The sequence below is a fragment of the Indicator indicator genome, chromosome 3, assembly GCF_027791375.1.
Source record: "Indicator indicator isolate 239-I01 chromosome 3, UM_Iind_1.1, whole genome shotgun sequence".
Taxonomy (NCBI): Eukaryota; Metazoa; Chordata; class Aves; order Piciformes; family Indicatoridae; genus Indicator; species Indicator indicator.
The window spans coordinates 36638161-36659101 of NC_072012.1; the positions used below are offsets into that span (position 1 = coordinate 36638161).

The 20941-nt window shown below is 36.1% G+C and overlaps 1 protein-coding gene across 2 annotated transcripts in view; it reads left to right on the top strand.

The window, feature by feature from the left end:
• IMMP2L (inner mitochondrial membrane peptidase subunit 2) overlaps positions 1-20941 on the top strand; it is a 397034-nt gene that overhangs the window by 233565 nt on the left and 142528 nt on the right. Inside the window, exon 4 of one of the 2 annotated variants that reach the window (XM_054399583.1) lies at positions 3553-3589. The exons of the other annotated variant lie outside the window; for it this stretch is intronic. Coding sequence (XP_054255558.1) covers positions 3553-3589 — 37 coding nt within the window. The remainder of the gene's footprint in view (positions 1-3552; positions 3590-20941) is intronic. 2 annotated transcript variants of the gene reach the window in all.

Genomic DNA, 20941 nt, shown 5'->3' on the forward strand with positions numbered 1-20941 from the left:
TTTAGATAGATCTCTCTAGAGTTTAGTTACAGTGAATAAAAATACCTTATATTTATAGAAAATATTTTTCTTTTTCTCCTCTGATTTTCTTTTTAGGCATTTTAGTTGCAGAAATCTTTCCGTTCAAGAGATTCAGGCTTTATTTTTCTTTCTTGTGTTCCACTCCTTTGCAGTTGTGACCTTTTCTGTTGCTCATTTAAAAATTGTTGTATCAAGTCACTGTTAGTGTATTTATGCCTTCCAAAGAGAGGTCACCCAGTTCCTGTGACAGAATTCAGCATCCTCTAGAGACTCTTGTTCAAAGTAATTAAACAACAGGCATGAATTGGCTTCTGATTGTGTCTGCAGTCTGGGTTGTCTGCAAAGCCCACGTATGTCTCTGACAACTGTGCCATCTTGTTCAGTGAGAGAACAATTTAGCAGAGAAAACTGTTAATCAATCCCTTGCTGCTCTATTCACTCCTGCAAACAGGACTCGTATTCTTCATCAGCAACATGTCACTGAAAATAGGATGTCCATAGGAGTCGTTGCTATTTTATATGTTCCAGAAGGAGGTTAAAGACATTCAGATAACAGTGGGATGTTACAGGGCTTTCAATACTTTTTTCTCTTTTCCTGTTCCTGCTAATATGGCTTCAGGAAGAATATGGAGTGATGTTGTTTCACTGAACTGTATGATTTGAAATGTCTTCTCCAAATTCATTCACCATACAAATATCTTACTTACTGACTTTGAGGGGAAATGTTCAATCTAGGTGTTCACATGAGCAAAATAAATTTCCTTCTCTCAGGGTTATTTCTTAAAAGAAGGAATTATTATTTCTTAAACCAGAAATTTCAAGACTTTCTAAACAAATCAAAAAGCACAATGCCATTTCCATACTGAAAAATTAGTCCAACTTCAATAAAATCTAAAGAAAACAGGCAAACAAATACTGTAATGGCAGGCTTAGTGTTTTATTTCTGATTGAGATGAATATCTTTGAGCCATCTGTCATATGCAGAGCAAGATATATCTTTGCCTTCTCTCACATGTTTAGCATTTACAAACAGTACATACAGCTTAGCTCATTAGTTCATAATTGGTGAGGTCATCTCAATGGTGTGGAATAAATGCATAAACCGGCATGGAATCCACATGTATAAATACTGCTGGGTCTACCCTGGCTCTGTGTACTGTACTCTTGGGTCTGGGGTGGACAGGAACTGAGGCAGTCGCAGCAACAGTCTCAAGACAGAGCAAAGAAGCTAAACTTGGAGAGATTCAGATTGTTGCCATCTTTCTCAGATGAATCTTCTCAAAGTTAGGGATCACTGACTTCACTTGTAGATATCCAGCTGGCTGAGGCCTGGGCTGTAATTAAGGTATTCCTAGGCAGAAGCAGAGATACACAGCCTGTTCAAACTATATACTCTACATTGCTCTCCATATAAACATGATAGACCTGTATTAGAACTGAATCTTTCCAATACTAGTTAAATGGGAAGTCAGGCATTCATGATATTTGAGCTCCTATTATTTTGGGAGTACTTTTAAGAAAAAGCCATGGTTCTTTTTCTTCTAATAAAGACTTTATCATCTATCTTTTGTTTGTTAGGTACATGATTGTTTTAACTGCTTCACCAAGTTACGTATGCACCGGAGTCTTGTTTTATTGTACTTCTTATTTCATTTCTTAAGGAGCATTTTCTGGTGAAATTTCGTAGCTATTTATATGTAAATAAGAAAGCTTTCTGTAATTACTAGTAGAATATCCTGCTTTCAACCCAATAATCTAAGTTGGCACATTTTTCTCCTTCATTATCCACTTATAATGCGTTTGAGGGCAAACAGTTTGTTCCATTTGTCAGCATTACTTTCCTATGTAATAACAGAGAGGAAAAGAAACTTTTTTTTGTCGATTAAATACAGGTGTTTTTTCAAATAGCATATAGTGTTAGATGTGGCACAGAATTGAATAGGGAGCAGAAAATAGGCTTTTAAATGCAAAGAAAAAGAGGATTAAATTGTTTGCTTCAAACAGGTATAAGAAGAGGAAAGAAAGGTAATTGGGATTTATTTGTGATGAGAGACCAAGAAGAGTATATTTTATATTAGACAGATAAATAACTTTGGAACGTAATATTTTTGTATTTAGTTTATAAAGGATTATCTTTGACCACAGAACTAATTCACAGATGTTCAGAGACAGTGGAGAGCTTTCTCCCATTTTGGTGGAGTTAAATCAAACCTATGAAAAGAGATCTGTGCTGCTGCGAATAGGAAAGTTGTATTACATCCATCAAATTGCCAACACTGAATGGGAAGATAGGCCTATTTAAGGCCCTACTCAAAAAGATGGACACTAACATAAATTACATTGATATTTAAATCAATTTAGGTAGATCAGTGCAAGTTTCTCCATGGATTTGCATTCAGATCTATTGAAACTAATCTATAGCAAATGAGTTTACATTGTGGTCAGTTGCCTATTTTGTGTGATTTATCTATAGATACCACAATGTGTGTACAGCTGGGAAGTTATGGACAAGTCAGTTATATTCCTCTAGGAAGAGCATTAGATGTGGAAGTATTGGAAAATAATTTTGAGAGTAGAATCACGGAATCATAAAATTACAGAATCATAGAATGCCTTGAGTTGGAAGGGACCTTTAAAGGTCTTCTAGTCCAACATTCCTGCAGTGAGCAGGGACATCTTTAACTAGACCAGGTTGCTCAGAGCCCCATCCACTCTGACCTTGAATGTTTCCAGGGATGGGACATTTGCCATCTCTCTGGGCAACCTGTTCCAGTATTTCACCACCCTAACTGTAAAAATGTCTTCCTTCTATGTAATCTAAATCTACCCTCTTTTAGTTCAAAACCATTACCCCTTGTGTCACAGTAAGCCATGCTAAAAAGGACTGTTCCTGTCTTTTGTATGGGGCCCCTTTAAGTATGGAAGGGCTGTAATAAGGTCTCCCTGGAGAAGACAGAGGAAAGATCAGTGTAACAAGAAAACAATTTCAGGTCTCAGAATAAACATAGAAATAGACCAGTCAAGGAGACCTGTATTTCCAGAGGGCACCATGCAAAGAGACATTTTATTGAGTCACTTCAAGTTGTTTTTTCGGTCGTGTCTAAGAACTCAGAAGTTAGTGGATTTGGGACCTTTCAGTGTCTTAAAGAGGAGAAAGCTCTGGGTTGAGAGAGAGTCTTCAAGAGCAGTTGGGAAGGTCAGCAGCAAAGTAGTGTGTGTTATAGCATATACTTCATATATATGTTATAAAAGGGTGGAAATGCCATGTTATTGCTTACATTTTGAAAAGTGGGAAAGATGAATTTTGCCCAGAATATACTGAGTGAGAATATTATTTGATGAAAAAGCATGGGAGAGAATGGGAAATTTATTAATAAATGATTGCCTGAATGTTAATTGCAAGGCTGATTACCTTGTGCTGGTGCATGTAGATTCATGTCTGTTATAAGGTTGTAGCTTAGATGTTGTATATTGTCTATACATCCTGGTAAGGCATAGTGAAGGCTCCTGCAGAGGCTTCAGAAGAAGAAGTTCAGGGCCTCTGAGATAGGTATTGAAGAGTCTGACAGTGAGATAGTATCTGTGAGGGTCTAGATATCACACATCAAAAAGTGATAAAAAATGTCTCATTTGATGCTCATTGTCATTCGTGCAGTTTTCATGAATTCTTATATATTTTAGTGAATGTTCATGTAGTGTGGTCAGTGTAGAAGTGTGAAGTATTCATGACTATACATGCATATTTAATAACTACTCTCAAGGGTATCTTCCTGTTCTGGTAATTGGTGTTTCACATGCCAGCTCCTGTACTTGTGAAGCAAACTGTGTCAGATTTGGCAGTCATGGCTAGTGCACAAAAGAGAGTTCTGGAGGCTGGATAGATGTTTGGCATTTCAGATGCAGAAATATGCATGTTCCTCTCTCCATAGCCAAGATTTCATTAGACTTTATCCATGGGAGACATTTTTCTATTCTGTCATCAATTTAGTAACTGCCTTCTGTTCTTTAATCCCACAGAAGCCTTCTTAGATAGATCCTATAGAGTAGCTGTTTTATGCCAGATACCTGTACAGTCTGACCTTAAAGACAGTTTAAACAGTCCAAGCAGGTTTCTTTTAAGTCAAGAAGTGATTTTCCCACAGTAAAAAGCCAACCCATTGACCTGATGTTGTCACTATTTTTGATTAATAAGAAAGCAGTGCCATGAAGACAACTAGAAAGTGCTCTTTGACACCAAGTTTGACTTTGGATATGCTTGTGATATAAAATGTATTGAAGCTGCCTTCAAGCATTGGCAAATGAAGAGAATGCAAAAATGATTGTGTTCATTGTATCTTACCCTTTCCACAAGTAAGTGACTGAGATTATTGCAGTGGGATTGTATCAAAACCTGTCTCAGAGATGTTTACTATAGCAGCAGCTCACATACAACTATTTGCTAATACAAACTTGAAAACATTGTTCTGACTAGGAAAATTTTGTTCATCATAGCAGCAGTTGGAGCCATTTTCTGTAATTACTTATCCTCTAATGCTGTTTAAGTTCCAAAGGGAGACTAGCAATGCTTGATAAAACTTAAAGAGAAACCATAACATGGCTTCAAATGGTACCTTGGAGAAAAAGCTTCAAGAACATGGCTTTGGAACATGGTTCAGAAATATTTTGCTTTAAATTTTCAGTGTTGCCTAAGATAGCTATAAAATGGGGGGAAAAAATTACAAAATTCTATTGATTATTTTAACTGCTTGGAAAGGTTAAGCATGAATATGTATTAAAAAAACATCAGAAGTAGGATGCCACATTAAACCTTTGATATTTAATATTTTTTTTCACTGTCAAGTCTGCCTGAGAGAGAATGTGGCAGAAATAAAACTATTTTTTCCCCCTTTTCTACGATGTGCTCATTTACTAGGACAAATCCTCTTTTCTCTACAGAAGCACATATGGCAGAAGGAAGAAAAATAAATCTGGTTCCTCTTTGTAGAACGGAACAGGATGTAGAAAGCTTATGTTAGAGTGTAAGAGGACAGCAGTTTTTCACATTAGGGACATATGCTTGAAGGGGATCCATCTGTACTGCTGTGCAGACATGTTATCGGGGCTCTGTGACAGCACTGGGCACGAGCCAAGGCTACTGCTGCTGTCAGGGATACCAGCCACCTCTCAGCAAGTGCTTGGAGTCAGTGGAAGTTCTGCACCCCACCGAGGGCTCCTTTGTCAGACCAACCTTCTTCAAATTGGTGTTTAATTCTCTCTGTTTCTTCAGAAATTATTTTAAAATTTGTCCTCAAATTTCCTGTGAAAAAAATCAAAATATCCATTCTTGAGATGAGATCCTATGCCTCTCAGCAGTATATTTTCATGGGTGAATTTTGGAAGTCTTTGTAGTACATAATTTTAATGGAAACAAAACAGAACTGTTGGTTTAGTGTGCATTTGTAATATGTTATGTAAGCTGAATACCATGCACAGTGCAGAGCTTCAAACTTCAGTGCCAGGTAAATTGGGAGCAGAAACATTTCTAACTATTGAACTTCTCTGGCCTTGAGCCAGTGTATTTAGCAGAATATTATTGCTGCTTTATTTTAACATAGAATTATTTGACTCTAGTTGAATAGAAAAGAGTTATCATATTTGAAAATTGCCCATTGAGGCAGTTTGACTCAAATTCAAAGTACACAGTTGTTGATTAAATGTCATCTTTTAGTCACAGGCAGAAGGAGGTTTATGTTTCTTCTTACTAGGTCATCTTGCTTTTATTTAATGTTCTTTTCATTTTTCTTGCTCATGTTGTCATTATGAGACCCAAGCAATTGCTGTTTCAGGGCAATTATAATAACGTAAGAAAAGAAATCAAATCATATTTCTATGTAAACTGCAGAACTGACATGCTTTATTTTGATTGGCTGCTTCCCTGCTTTTTTCCAGGCATTGGTAACATACTTTTGTGTATTACCAGAACTGCTGCAGTTGAGGATGTTATGGATTAAACTTAACTATGGTTATGATAATAGTGTAGATTGCTCTTTCAATGCACTGAAATAAATGTTTTCATTACTGCCTTAAAATAAATGCACTCGGTGCCCTGAAGGTTACAATGCACGTAAACTCATAAAACTATCTTTAGAAGGCTTCACTGCATGGAAATATTTTCTTCTTCTTCCAAGTGAAATATTTTTAGCCTTTCATTTGCCAGTTTCTGTCCTATGCCACTCAATGCCAATAGGCATAATTTTTCTCAGAGCCAACATCATCCTTCAACACTGATTTCTTGCTGAAGACTCAATAGCTTACTATTTGTATAGTCACAATCTGCTCTGCTTTCAGTGCACTTTGGTACTTAGTCCTATCTCCTGAAAGCAGTCATGAGGATTGTTTTCAACTGTGAAACAAAGGTGCACACCCCAACAACATCTCCATTCTGTGCCAGACATAGATCTAATTTCCCAGGAAAGGAAACCCAGCTGCCTGTTCCAGAGGGGACATCTGCATGCTACTGGCTGTAGATGATCAAGAGAACAGAACATCAGAACTATTGCAGAGGACACCTGTCCAGCTCTAGACCTTGTGTTCAAGATGTGTGAGGCTTGATAAGAATACCAGAAGGCAAAATGAGCATGTCAAATATGCCTGTCTCTGTGCCTGGTAATAATACATTCTGTCTCTGTGCCTGATAAAAATACTCTCTCCAAATACTGAAGAGAAGAAAGGTATGTATGGATACACATCTGCAGTGTAGGCTGAGAAGATTGTTTCCCTGCCTGATTTTAGGAAAGAAAAAGAAATCAGATTCATATGTTGAAAGATGTCCTTACTTATTTCTTCCAACATTGTCTGGATTCCTGTATTTGAGTGATATCTTTAAACAAAAGACAGCCTGTCATTTTTTCTGCTCCAGGGACACTAAAAACATGGGTTTGCAATGTCCAAAATAAATCTGTGTATATGCCTATGTAAGGATGGTGGTGGCATTAATCATTGTTGAGTGTTCCTTTCATGGCCTTTATAGTCAAATCATCTTAATTTCTTCTGAGACTACAAGCCATTCAAACAATGAAAAGCCTTCAATTTGTGCATTGGTTTAGGCTATTGGTAAAAGATACAAATAAGGGCTAACTGTGCATTATACCAAACGAATGGATTGTGGGGACTATTTCATTTTACATAGAAAATACAGCAGTTTGTCATTCAAACAGAAAATAAAGAGAGAGCGTGTAAAGAAAATTAAGTGGTTTGCTCTTTAGAATAGTACTAAAAAAGTAAAAATATATAGGTAGTTTAAAGATAACCATGATAAACCACAGAAATAATAGGAACCAATCTTAATAATTTCTTTTCAAGCTCTCTGATTACTAAGATTTCTTCTCTTTTAGTCCTGTGAAATCTCAGATATGTCTTGGGAACACTGCAATTAAAGCTGAGCAAAGCATTTAGTTACTATGATGTTTTTATTATAAATTAGTATTAGAATTTTCAAATTTAACTCTTAGTCATAGCTAAGAAGAGAAGAGGAAAGTCCACCAATTTTAGCCTCATGAAGTTAGTTGTCATCTCTTGTTTGGCTCAGTGTTTGCATGAGCTGGTCCTCATGAATCATCAGCTTTTCAGCTGGTAAGTTGTTTACATGTTTGCAGCAAATTGGTGATTTTTTTTCCTTTTAATTTTCTTTTTCTCTCCTTTTCTTTGTCATGTGAGACTCTCAAACCATCTTTAAAGTATTATCTTTTGCACACAAGCTACAAAGTTTAAAATGCAAGATTTAGTAGAAGCTTTGCATAAGCCTGAGCAGTTTCAGCTTTTGTGTACAAGTTTTCATCTCACAAGGAAACTGCAGAAATTCTGCAGAAAAGGCAATAGTCATTATCTCTGTATATATTTCTTAAAATTAACGTGACGTGTGCTCATGTATATAAAATGTAGCACAGCATACACACATTTATTAAACATTTTTAGTAATAGTGGGGTGTTTCACTCAACATACTCTGTGGTTTTGTACATCAGGGCTTCCAGCTGTCCAAAGAGCTCGGAGCTCACCTAGGCCAGAGATATCTTCCAAAGAAATTAGACCAGTATCATTTGTCCCTTTCTCTTAGCAAAGAAAGTCTGATAGAAGCTGAACAGAGAGCAGCACAGCATGCTGCTTTTTTCACTAATTGACATCTAAAGGCCTGCTTAGAAATCTCTGTAGGTTATAAAAGCAGATAGATTGACCTCTTATATCAGAGAGGCTGTTGGATCCATGACTTCCTGAATGTTTAGAGAGAAGAGGAATGTGACAGAGAACCAATAAGTATAGTTAGATATTGAGTCTATCATGTCAAATAAAAGGTCCTGCAAGCCCTCTAGAAGTTTGGTTTATAAGAAGAGCAACCATTCTGGAAAATAAATGCTGTCACCACTGGAATATGTTAAATTTTTTTTTGCTTTATTAGTAAATCACTAAAATACTAAAATAACTGTACTGCTATAATGATGCTATGGAGTTTTGTTAAGAATAGTCAACATGTGGATTTTATTGCCTTTTGTTTAAAATCAAGAAAAACTGAAATAAGTTGAAATGAGATTATTTTACATTTATTTTCCATTCACTTATACCTAAAGAGTTATCCCAAGAAAAGAGCTTAGTGTTCCTCCTTAGTATTGTGACTGTAATTAATAGAACATAGCAAGTGAACTAAACTGACATTTCAATAACGGTCCAACAGACCATGGACTTACTGGTCTTTTGTTTGAAGTAATTTTGATCAAACTTGGATCTGACAAGCGTAAAAATAAATTAAATCTCTAAGTAGGAAAGATTGTCTGTTATATTCTGATGCAAAGTAGTCTTGTAATAATTGTAGTCACATTTATGTGTTGAGATTGGCCAGCCTTTCAATTTGTTGTATTAGTCGAGTTGAAAGGAGCAACTCAGACTGTGCACTTTATTTATACATGGATTTTCTTTTTCATAATTTCTATGTGTTTGTAAGTGTAATATTTGTAAAAGAATATTGACATCACTGGAGACTGTATTTCTCTATTCACAGCATTCCTAATGCTAGATTGTGTTATGTTGGCCTTGATCAGTTGGGTTCATCCCTGAGGGCGCTTTAGTTTTTGCAAGTACTTATTTGGTAGCCTCTCTGATAGAGCAAAGAGCACCAAGTACTGCTTTGCTGTATGAACTTGTAGTAGAGGAACTGTATGTGTAAATACCAACTTTACTCCCTTATGCTATAAGTAAACATCTTACAGCTAGTGTTAACTTGCCAAAGTGTCCATAATGCCAGGCATTATGTTTGTGTGTCATCCCATGATCATGGGATTTAAGCTTTTGTAACTCTTTTGTGGCCAGAGAATAAAATTACTGCAATGTGTCTTTCATGGCACATGCGTTTTCAGTATATTGAATTAAAATAGCTGATCCATTGTAGCACCAGTTATTGTTCATATGTGACTCTCTACAACATATTCTACATATTCCTAATCCTGAAAAAAATATAATGTTAATCAGGGTATATACTGTCAGAAAAGTGTAGGGATGTAATCAAGAAGTGTCTGGAGTAAGGTTGAAGCTGGCAAAAAAGAGTCAGGCTGACAAATGTGGGCATATCTCTAGGTGACGTTTAATAAAATAAACAATCTAGGTTGCAAGATTGATGTCTACATATATTGCATCTGTATGATGCATGTCCATTTCATTCAGATTGAAAACTGCAATAGCAGATGATGAAATATGGATGTTTCAGCATAAATATTGAAAAGTAACAACTTCAATATCCAGTCAAATCACACTAACGATAGTATCAGTCAAAAGAAACTGTTAGCTTCATGGTCATTTTGTGTAGAAATTACCTCTGTAGGGTCATAAAAAGCATTATTTTAGACAATGTTAATGATTTCCTCTGGAAGGGTGCATTAATCATAAATGCTTATTTGTAAAGAAACAAGTAAGAATTATGACTTCCCTTGGTAGACTCCCAGGAATGCTTTCACTTACTTAAAAATGGTGGCTTGGGAGAGTTAAAGTTCAATAATGGAAGTAGAGGGTTAACAATCTGTTTGCACAATATATATTACTATATACTAGGTTTATTTTCCAAAGTCCAGAAGAGCACCACTATTGTCACATATCATAGGTATTTAAATTTTTCTATGGGAGATGCTATTTCGAAAGAACAAAACAGACAAACAAAAAAAAACCCACCAAAACCCACCACCACCACCAAAAACTCAAATCCCGTGGTAGGTTTAATGAAAATTATTACAGACTTAAGTCATATTGCTGTTTGCTCAAAAGCACATGACAGATTAGTACTGCAGTTGCAGGACTATGTTTAGCTGTGTAGTGCTTATGCTACTTGTGAGTGTTCATTCTCAGGGGAGATTAATTTCACTGGGCAGAAAAGTATAATTGCTCATCAGCATTGATAAAGGTTTTGCAGTTTGCCAGTGTGATTACAGGAAGATGCTACAGCTACCTCTGTGACTTGCAGTATGCTCGTCTACCATATTGTAAATCAGCTGCATCTAAAAATATGTGGGAAGTCTACAGCAGTGATTCAGGAGTGACAGTTGTATCTAGTTAATTATTTGTGTGTTTGCTACGTGAAATGCCAGCTGTATAAAACTTATTTCCGCCTCGTAAAATGGAGAATGTTTCGGCTGATTTTTACTTATCTGAGAATCCAGCAGATGAACTACTATTTGATGAAATAACTGGATATTCTTCCTTAAGTTCCTGTCTGAATAGAGCATTTAGGGAAGCTGAAATTGTGCTCATCAAATAACATGGTATCTGCATTTCCTAGGAAGTGATGAGAATGAAAGCCATTTGATACCATCACAAAGTGTGTTGATCAGTAATGTGCTGGCACTTTCAGGGCAATAGTACGATGTTCTTTCCCCCCACATTTGGGAAAAGGAGGCTAAAAAAGACCCTTGGCTTCATGAAAATCTGTATTCGGCTATCACCTTCATGAATATTATATAGTTTTAAAAAAGTCTCAAGTTTTATCCTGTAAATGGTTCTCTTTTTTTTGTTGTTTGGTTTTGGTTTTTTTCATATTTGAGTGGTTTTCTTCAGGAACGTTTATAGCATTTGTCTAATTCTAGGCTAAGTTTATTTATGATAACTTAATGGTCAGTCTGTGTCAACATTTATCTTCTAATGTTCATTTGGACACTGTTAGACTCTTAAGTCACTGCAACCAGGACTCTGACATATACCCTGGTCACACATGTCCTGGAACCTAGAACACTCATTTTGCAATTGGTTAGCTTAGGGATTTCCTGCTTTTAAAAAATTTTAAAGCCCTTTGCAGTTTTCTGATGAAGTGTAGACCAAGGAATAGTGCTTCTGATCTGTTGAAAATAGGCCTGCATTTCACTGTCATCTTGCACAGACTCCTTAAAATAGCCTGCAGCAGAGGCTCCTCTCCCTCTCCTCATCTGTTGCCCCACCCCTATCACTGCCCTGGTTAAGACCCAAGGTTTCACAAATGACTTGCTTGTACTGTCTGTTTCTTTAAAGGGTTTCATGTGCTATTCTTCATATCTGAGGTCTGTGTGTAAGTGAGACCTGCTGCAGGAATACCTCATCCAGCACTCCAGAAATTTCTCTCTTCTTCCATACCCAGTTGTTTCTAGGGAGAGAAAAATCTCCTATTAGGGAGTCCATACTGAGTCATTATGCAATGAGGAGGACCACAAACCCCAGAGTTTTTTTCCCCCCTGCTGTCCAGCTATACCCCTTTAACAGTAGATAGATGCTGGGACAGTATTTACATGATTTGATAAATTAGGAGAATCGTTTTTGTAGCAACATTCTGAGTGGGTATAAGTGGAACAAGATTGCATTTGCTAAGGGCAAAGAAACATGTGATGCTGAGTGTGCAGTTGGGCATTTTAAATGTGTGAATTTCCAGAGATAACAGAAATGAAAAGGCGGAGGGGGTGGTGGGAGGAAATCTTTTAAAAAGAGAAAATTTTTGAAGGAGACATTCAAACTTTGTGCTGTTTGTGGGTGAAGGAGGTAATTTAAAGGCTGTATGACCTTGTCTAGAAGCGAGCAAACAGGGCAAAGCAGCTGGAGAAGGAACAATATTTTGAGAAGATTCAGTCTGTTACTTTTTTCCAGGGAAGTGGGGACTTTGGAGAACTAGAAGGTCAGCAAGGAAATGACAAATACATGATTTAGTTAGGGAGAAGATGATTCATTAAAGCAAAGACATAAGAACGAGAATACGTAGAAAGAAGAACCGAAAACAAGAGGCAGCTGATAGTGAACAGATAAACATAAGTACATGGCAGAAATAGAGCAGAAGGGAAGTCAGTGTTTATTGCACAGTTCCAGAAGAAGAGATAATGGAGACAAGAGCTGATGTAGATAAGGGGAAGCTCTATAGGTTTTCTTTATGATTTCTTGCATGAGGACTCTATAGGCTGAAGCAAATAAAGAGGTTATATTATACTGAAAGGTCCAGGTCTCAGGAATGGTCAAGAATTTGGAAAGAATGAGCTACATAGAGGCTTTGGATAGCTGTCAGCTAGCAGAGGTATTATCAAAAGTAGGCTTATGATATCAGGAAAATGTTTGTAGAGTAAAAAGGCATGTTTGGAGGAGATATTACTGGAGTTCGAAGGAGAGTAAGATCTACCAGTGTTCTTAAAAAAGATTAAGAGAATGGATCAGGATGAACAGGGTTAGGAAATTGGTCAAAACTGTAAACATGTGAAGGTATTGTAACAAGAAATGGAGTTAGTAGTAAGAAGGTGAGAGAAAAGTGAGCTTTGGCAAAGGAGTGTAATGAGAGCTGTTGCTAAGTGGTTATCTTTTCTGTTGTTTACCAGTAAACCTGTACATATTTAGAAGTTTACAATAACAAGTGATATTTTATCACATTTTCATACATGATTGAACACAATAATGTAAGGTATATAAAAAAAAAAAACACATGTAAGCTGAGAGCTATGCCTTGATTGGCTTTTATTGTGTCAGCCTTTCCCACTGCTTTATGAAAACTCTTGAAATGCTATAAACACTGCCTTTATTTTAACCCCTAGAAATAAGCTGGTTTTGCTAATGGTAGTAGATATTACTTCAAAGAAGTTTGGGCAAATTCAGTAAGAAGTCAAGTGTCTCTGAATAAAGTTTTCCAAAACTGAAAGTAAAGTAAAATGTTTGCTTAATTTTAAGCATACATAATTGCTATATTCTTGAACGTATAATTGCACTTATATTTGGTCAGTATTAATTGTTCTTTAATATTAATTCATGATATCTTTGCAAAACCCTGCAAGAGCAAAACCTTAATGTAAAAATATTTATGAATCTGCCATATTTCAATTTTCAGTCCTTTTTACAAATATATAATCTGAGAAATATGCAGCAGTCAGGGTATAGTGGAGAAAAAGAAGATTCTCCTCCACAATAATTTTGTCAGCAGTGCAAGCAGAGTAATTTAATTCTGGTCAACACAAATGTAGGCATATAGAAAGAATGTGGAATTTCTGTTGAACTATGCCAACAAATGATTTATTGGTGTGTGTTATAAATCAGTATAATCAAACTTCTGTCCCACCTCTTACGGAGATTTGAATGGACATTCAGGCTAGTTCCTTGCCTTGCAGATGGCAATGAAAAGATAGTTGGCTGCATCCATGTGAGATACTTCTTCATTCACATAACAAGTTAGAATGGAAGAGTGAGACAAGAAGATTTTTTAATACTTGAAGAAAATTCAATTTCTATGTAAATAAATAGACTGAGGACTCCATAACATGTGAAGCCAAATTGTTTGAACCAAAACAAGAGGTGACCAACTCCATTTCTTTAATTAGCCATCACAGAAATTAACGACAACATATTTAAACCTGTAATCATCTGTAAATGAGTCAGAGTTACACTTGGCAAATATTAAAAGCTAAAAATTCTGACAAATAGGCATATTTTAGTACATTTGAACTCTCCTTATGAAGTCTACAGCATAAATAGTATTGCTAGAGTCACTTTGTAAACTGTATGGTTTCCACTTCTGAGTGCTGTGTGATTTCCACTTCTGTGTGCCCTGTGATTTCACAGTTCCATCATATGAAATGTGTAGTATTAACTGATAAGCCTGTATCTGAGCTGTGGTAGGTAAATGCTGCCATTGTAAAATTATGTATTTACTTATTGCGGTAAGCAGCTCTGGTAATAAATGACCTTGTAATACTTAATGTGCAGGGCTGGTAATGATGAAAACCACAAATGGAATTAAAAATAATAAATGAGGAAAGCAAGATGAAAAGAGTCACTATCATCTTTCCTTTAAAAAAGTATAATAATGATAAATGCTGTCTCAAGCCAAGTAAATTTTTATTGTTAGAAATCCTTCTGACAGAACAAGTTTGGACAACATCTTTGTCCCCTTGAACATCACAATTTTACAAGTATGAGCTGTCTGATTTTCTAATTAAAATGCCAGTATTTTGAAATGTAATGCTTTTTGGAAATTTTTCAAGTATCTGCTTGCAGGCATTTACTAATGTAGCACTTAATAATGATCCATCCACAATATCTGGATCAAATAATGGCTTGCAAGAAGGGCAGTTCAAAACTGTGAAGTTTTAATCTGTGTATTAACTAGATTCTGCAACAGCCATAGAACTTTGACTTTGTTAATTTTGACAGGTTTCTTCTAACCTTATCACCTTTATACCATATAATGCCTTCATTTAGCAAAGATCTGAATTCACTGTTACACCAATTGTTCTGGATATGTTTTGCCAACCTTTTAAAATAGCTCATAGCACTTATTGTGCTAGTACTTGGGATTTAAACTTTCCTCTTCTTTTGCAAGGAAAAGAGCTGGAGATGCTGAGAAAGGGAAAGGGAAGAATAGTACCTAGTCATAATTACTTGATAAAATTAATTTAAATCATGTGGGAGTTCACCCTTGAGTCATCTTGCCTTGTTTTGATGATGATGTTGGTGCTGCCATTTAATTTCTTCACTTATTTTCACTATATCAAATACAAGATTTGAAAACTTATCCAGAAAAATTAACCACCCTGTGGTGAAAGATTTAGATTTATTTTTCTTTGTTACCCTAAGTCTTTAACCCAAAATCAACAGTACGATCAGTACAGAGACCAATATTATCAGAAATTAGATGTGTAAACTGAAAATAAAAGTAATATATTTACCTCAATCCTTCAGAAATATACACTGATACTAAAAATATTAAGTAGACTCCCTGCCCAGACAACCAACAACCCACAAATAGTAACTATAACCAAGAAAGGAATATCAGTCGAATTTTTGTGTACTAAAGATGATCTCTTAAAACTGTTCACTGTCACTGTTTCTTAGTTATAGCTATTATTCATAGCAGTGGGTAAATGTCTTTCAGCAGGATAGTCCATATAAAAGCAACCAGATTTCATTCAGGATAAAAAATTTCTGAACCCTTCAAGAAGTTAAAATTGTATTAAAAAATATTAATTATCTCCTTCATTGGGATGTATTTTCTAGGAGGTGGGTTTGGACCTGCATCTGAAGAAGCATCACATTACCATGTTGCAAGAATGAAATGTCTTACCGTGTGATGTTGGTATTCCATCCCACCCATTCATGAAATTTTGTATGAAGTAGACAGTATTTGATATTGTAGTATTCAGAATTCTGCTATGTTCCCTCTGCAGTGTACTCACTCACAGGGACATCCAATTAATAAATAGGAAGCTAAATTTCTTGTGCTCCCCTACCTAAATGTAAGTAATATTTACCCTTTTTCAGCAAGATAGAAGATATGATTTAGTAAATTTAGACATGAAGGTACTTCAGCCATTTGAATTAAGAACAGAATAGGCTAACAGAGCTTACTGTTGTTTTCTTCAGTTTTTATTATGAAGATTAAGTATTTAATTGACAAAGTATTTACTAAAACTTTTTGTTTTCCTTGGGAGTTTTATGAGAGACTGTTACTTCCTCCACACTATTTTATTGCTAATCAAAGTATTTTCAGCTCTATTTTTGATCATTTAAAAAATGCATTCAATGAATTTTCACTGAATTAATTTTGAAAGTTCCCTCACAGCTATTAGTGGGTGTGGTCTGAAAAATACCATTCAGTAATCATTTGGTTTGCATAAAATATTTGCTTGTATATGAATTGCTCATAGTACAGAGACTATTGCCCATGAATGGAAAATAACCAGACATTTGTGGATAACAACAGGGTTAGGCTAAAGATCAAGTTACAACAAGTTGTTTATAATCATCTTTCATTTTGTATTGCCTTTCTGATCCAATGAATACTCGCCATGGGAATGATAATTTTAAGTAAATGATTTGTAGCTGGGTATTAGCCAATTCAGTTTAGGTCCAGGAATTGAGTGCAAGTGACATAGAAGGACAACACTAATATATTCACTGTGAAATAAGCAATCTGAATAAACAGGTGTAGTATGCTTGAATGTGTGCCTTAATCATAACTGTCTTGATATTGGCATTGAATGTTGGTGCTTTTGGATGAATTTTTTATACAAACAAATGCTTGAGTGTTCATATTAAAACTGCCTAATGAATCTTCTGTGAAGTATAAAATTCTTGCCAAGACATTTAGAAAGACAATTAGCTAAAAGAAAGTTGTAATTACAGAAGTTATTTTCAGAGGAAAACAATATATTTCTTTGATTCAAACTTAATTCTTAAAGGCATTGGTGGTTGCTGGGTGCCTTAAAGATGCTTTACTGTGATGTGTTGTTGGATGCCAATAAAACATCTGTGTTGTACTTAATAGGGAAGAAATAATTCCCCTGCTTATTACTAACTAGTAAGTCTGTGGTTTCATATGCTATAACATATTGCTGTATTCCTATTTTGTTCCCAAAATGGATCAAGTGTCATTTAGTTGTCCAAGGAGACCTAAACCCCTTCTTTGGAAAAGGCAGCAATTAAAAGTATCTTTATTTCTTTGCAAAGAAGTCTGTTTCAGGACTCATATGACTTGGTTTTGTCAGTTTTTCTTGAAAATTACCTTTCAGGTTGTGAATGCAAAGGTAAACATCTAGCAGGAACAGGGAAGTGATTGTGCTTCTGTACTCAGCTCTGGTGAGGCCATAGCTTGAGTACTGTGTTCAGTTCTGGGTACCACTGTATAGGAAAGATGTTTGAGGTCCTGGAATGTGTCCATAGAAGAGCACTGAGGCTGGTGAAGGTTTTGGAGGGCGTGCCACAGGCCGAGGGTTGTTTGGTCTGTAGAAGAGAATGCTAGGACAAGCCTAGGTTGTAGTGAAGCTGGTGTTGGTCTCTTCTCCCAAGTAATTAGCAATAGGATGAGATGGAATGGCCTTAAGTTGTGCCAGGGGAATCTTAAGAGTGGATATTAGGAAAAAAAAAATTACTGAAAGAGTGGTGAGGCATTGGAACAGGCTGCCCAGAGAGGTGGTAGAGTTGCCATCCTTGGAGAAGTTCAAGCATCATGTAGGTATGGCACTTCAGGATATAGTTTAGTGGCCACGGTAGCAGGGTTATGGTTGGACTGAATGATCTTAAAGGTCTTTTACAACCTTAATGATTCTATGATCCTAGGGAAAAAAACCAACCCTATTCCATACACTTCAATCTTCATAAGTTTGGTTAAACTTAAAGTCTTGAGCTGAATTTGAAAACAAGGTTATAGGTTATAGTTCAGTAGTTATTTACAGATTTCCTTGTTCAAGTCATCAGGATTTCGCATAAGAATTACAGACTTGATCTTGGATTAGCTTCATCAAAGCAAGTTTTTCTACCATTTATTTATATGGAAGTTGACCTGAGTACAGTAACTTAATCTGTTGTAGCTTGATGTATCCTAGAAAAATATACTGTGTTAGTTTTCTTGGATTTTTGGAGGTGCAAGCAAATTGACTTTGACTTTTAGCATTGACATTAGAAACTTGCTTATTTGGAGATGAGGAGCAGAAGTTCACATGGTTAATAGGCCTCTGTAATTTAATGTTGTTTGATTTTTATTTCTTAAAGATCAGCTAATTTCTCAGGAATAGAGATAAAAATGCCAATATCAGTCTTCTCAATCCCCTTGTAATTAGCGAAACAAAAGACATGGGGTTTTATGTCATTGCTAATTAGGTTTTTCTGTGCATTCCAGTGATCTCATATGCTGTTGAAAATTTTTCTAGTTCCAGAATCAATTTTGAATGCTTTCAGTATTACAAAATAACTTTTTGATGTCTGTCAGTTTCCTTTTGTTTCACATTTTTACCTAGCATAATCCTACTCTATTTTAAAATTAGTATCATTTGAATGCAAGTTCTCAATAAGTAGCATCTGTGGAAGAGGGAAAAGTACAAGCAATTGCTGATATGTAGAAAAAAATATATTTACTACAGTGTAAAGAAAAAATCCCTACATTTTGAAAGCAAGTATCTTCACCAGAAGCCTTGTAATAAACAGTCTTAAACGATTCAAGCAAGATTAGGTCATATGGCTTCTTTTGACATTAGATAGTATGACTTCTGTTGGGACTCATTTCACCCTTTCACTTTAAAGACTTGGTTAAACTTCAGTGTTGTCACATGCTTGCTAAATGCAGTCAAGCTGTTATTATTTAACAAGAATTTTATTTAGAAGTCACATGCCCATTTTCCACTGCAATTAATTTTTGTGAAGCTTTTGTTAAGACACTTGATATCAAGTGTTACCAAAAAAGCTTGGAGTCCTGAAGATGATGATGCAGGAAGCAGCAACCAGAAGATTCTGAAGGGAATTACAACTGGGTTTTCTTCTTGAGATAAGCGGATACTAGTGTCAGAAAACTCTGTGAGTAAATAAATAGATAGGTTTTGAATAATAATTTTTATCAGGAACAAAATTAGAACGAGATAAAGTATAAATCTTCTTCCGCTCTTTTTATTTTAGAAGATACAAAATACTTAGTTATGTTACATATACACGAGCTTCTACTTGGTGAAGAGAAGATATAGCTCCTGCTAACATCCTGCCTACATTTTGACCATCTTTGGAGATGGTATGTGTGTTCTAATGGATAGGAGGCCTATAGGGATTTCCTTCCACTGCTTGAAAAGCAGGACATACTGTGTTTCAGCTCTTTTCCTGCAGTAGGTTGGTGTGTTGGTACTCTAGCTTTACGGTTATTTTGGGGGGCCACAGGGGAGATTCCCAGAAAGACAGCTGGCAACGTAGAATCCTGTCTGCTTCCTTTTCAGCAAAGGGAATGGGGCTGGCCAGGTATTTTTTCCTTAAATACAGAGGCAATTTCTCGGCCCTAGATGACAGTGAGCCTATGTGATTGTACCTTTACTGAGAGACAGTTATTACCACTTGCACAGTTGAATACATTGTGAAAAGTGATGCTTTGTCTATAACACCTAGCTAGTCACTTATACATAAAGTGGTTAATTGCAAAGATCTCTGAAATTTCCATTTCAATGAAGCTTATTCTTGTGCTGATCCTCACTTCTACTAAATAATTTATTTTTAGAAGTTTCATTATTTTTTCACTAAGTTTTTAACTGTTGCTTGATATTCTCTATGTTACATAACCTTGAAAGCAGTAAATATCTTTAAGTCATTTTTTAGCTGTCAAGAAACCAAATATGCAGTTGTATATGCAAACAACAGGTTCGTACAGTAGGTTATTTTATATGTGTTATCTCTCAAATCTGTTTATTCCTACATGATTTGACTTATTCCTACAGGATTTGACTTCAGCAAGTATTATTCATAGTGAGAAAATCTATTTAGAACTGTCTCATTACGGTGTGTAATCTGCTAAATCACCTATGGCCACACTGGCCATTCATTGCTACAGTAAATAGCTTAAAAATATCCCCACTCTCACATTTAAGGGCAGAGAAAACTCTCACATTAAATCTCTGCCCAAGTAGATAAAGCAAGAATTGCCTGTCCTTGTAGAAAAAAATAAACTGAAATGAAGCTACATTGGAAGTGTGAGAGTTAGACTCTAACGACTTCCTTGTATTAATTACAGAGAGGGGAAAAGTGCATAGCCACTTCCCAACTGTGGCCTGCAATCAGAGCCCTTTTAAGGTTTAATGAAGCAGAGTACTTGAAAATAGCAGGAATGTAGCTGGGTGAGTGAGTGGGCTGGTGATCTGAGACAGAGTGTTGTTAAGCTCTACACAAATGATGATGAACACAGACTCAGGAGGCCATCAGGATCCCTTCCGTCCCCTGCTGTTACCATAATCATCATGCCTCATGATGGCCAAATAGGAAGCTACACTTAGTAGATAACAGGCTCTCTTTTTTTAGTAACATCATTCATTTTTAATTTACCACACCAAATAGAGTAAACCAAACCTCAAATTTGCCTAGGACTGCCCTGAATTTCACCCAGGACTGTGTGTGTTTATGTGTAATCAAGAAGTTGCTAGGAACTGAGTTATAGCAGTGTTATATCACTCTACTCCGAGTAGTAATTTTAATAAAGAGAAGCCAAAACCAAAATAAAAATCCCTCATCATTTTTGTGGCTAATTTCTTGAATGCCATTAATTATTGACTTCCAAGGAAAGCTGGTAGATTTTCCCTGATATTTGGTGACTTCTTAACCCCATTTTTAATCGTGCAGCATGCCAGCATTGCCAGTTGCAGCAAGACAAAACAATTTCTGTCCTTCAGTCCTTCCATTCCATCCATCCATTCCATCCCACATCTTAGCAAAGCTTAGCCTCCTGCCCATTGATGGGCCAGATTGTACAGCTTTTAGCATGTGGTTGCTCCATGTCTGGCACAGGTGTCAAAACCTCTGAAGCTTCCTGTTTCCTGCTTAAGGTAGCAATTTCTTTTCTTGCCTTGAGCTGTTCATCTAGTTTTTGGAATGATCTTACCAGCTGGCAGTTGCAATTTCTTTTACTCAATACCCAGAAGCTTTCATTTATTTGCTGTCCTCAAGGGATATCTGTTT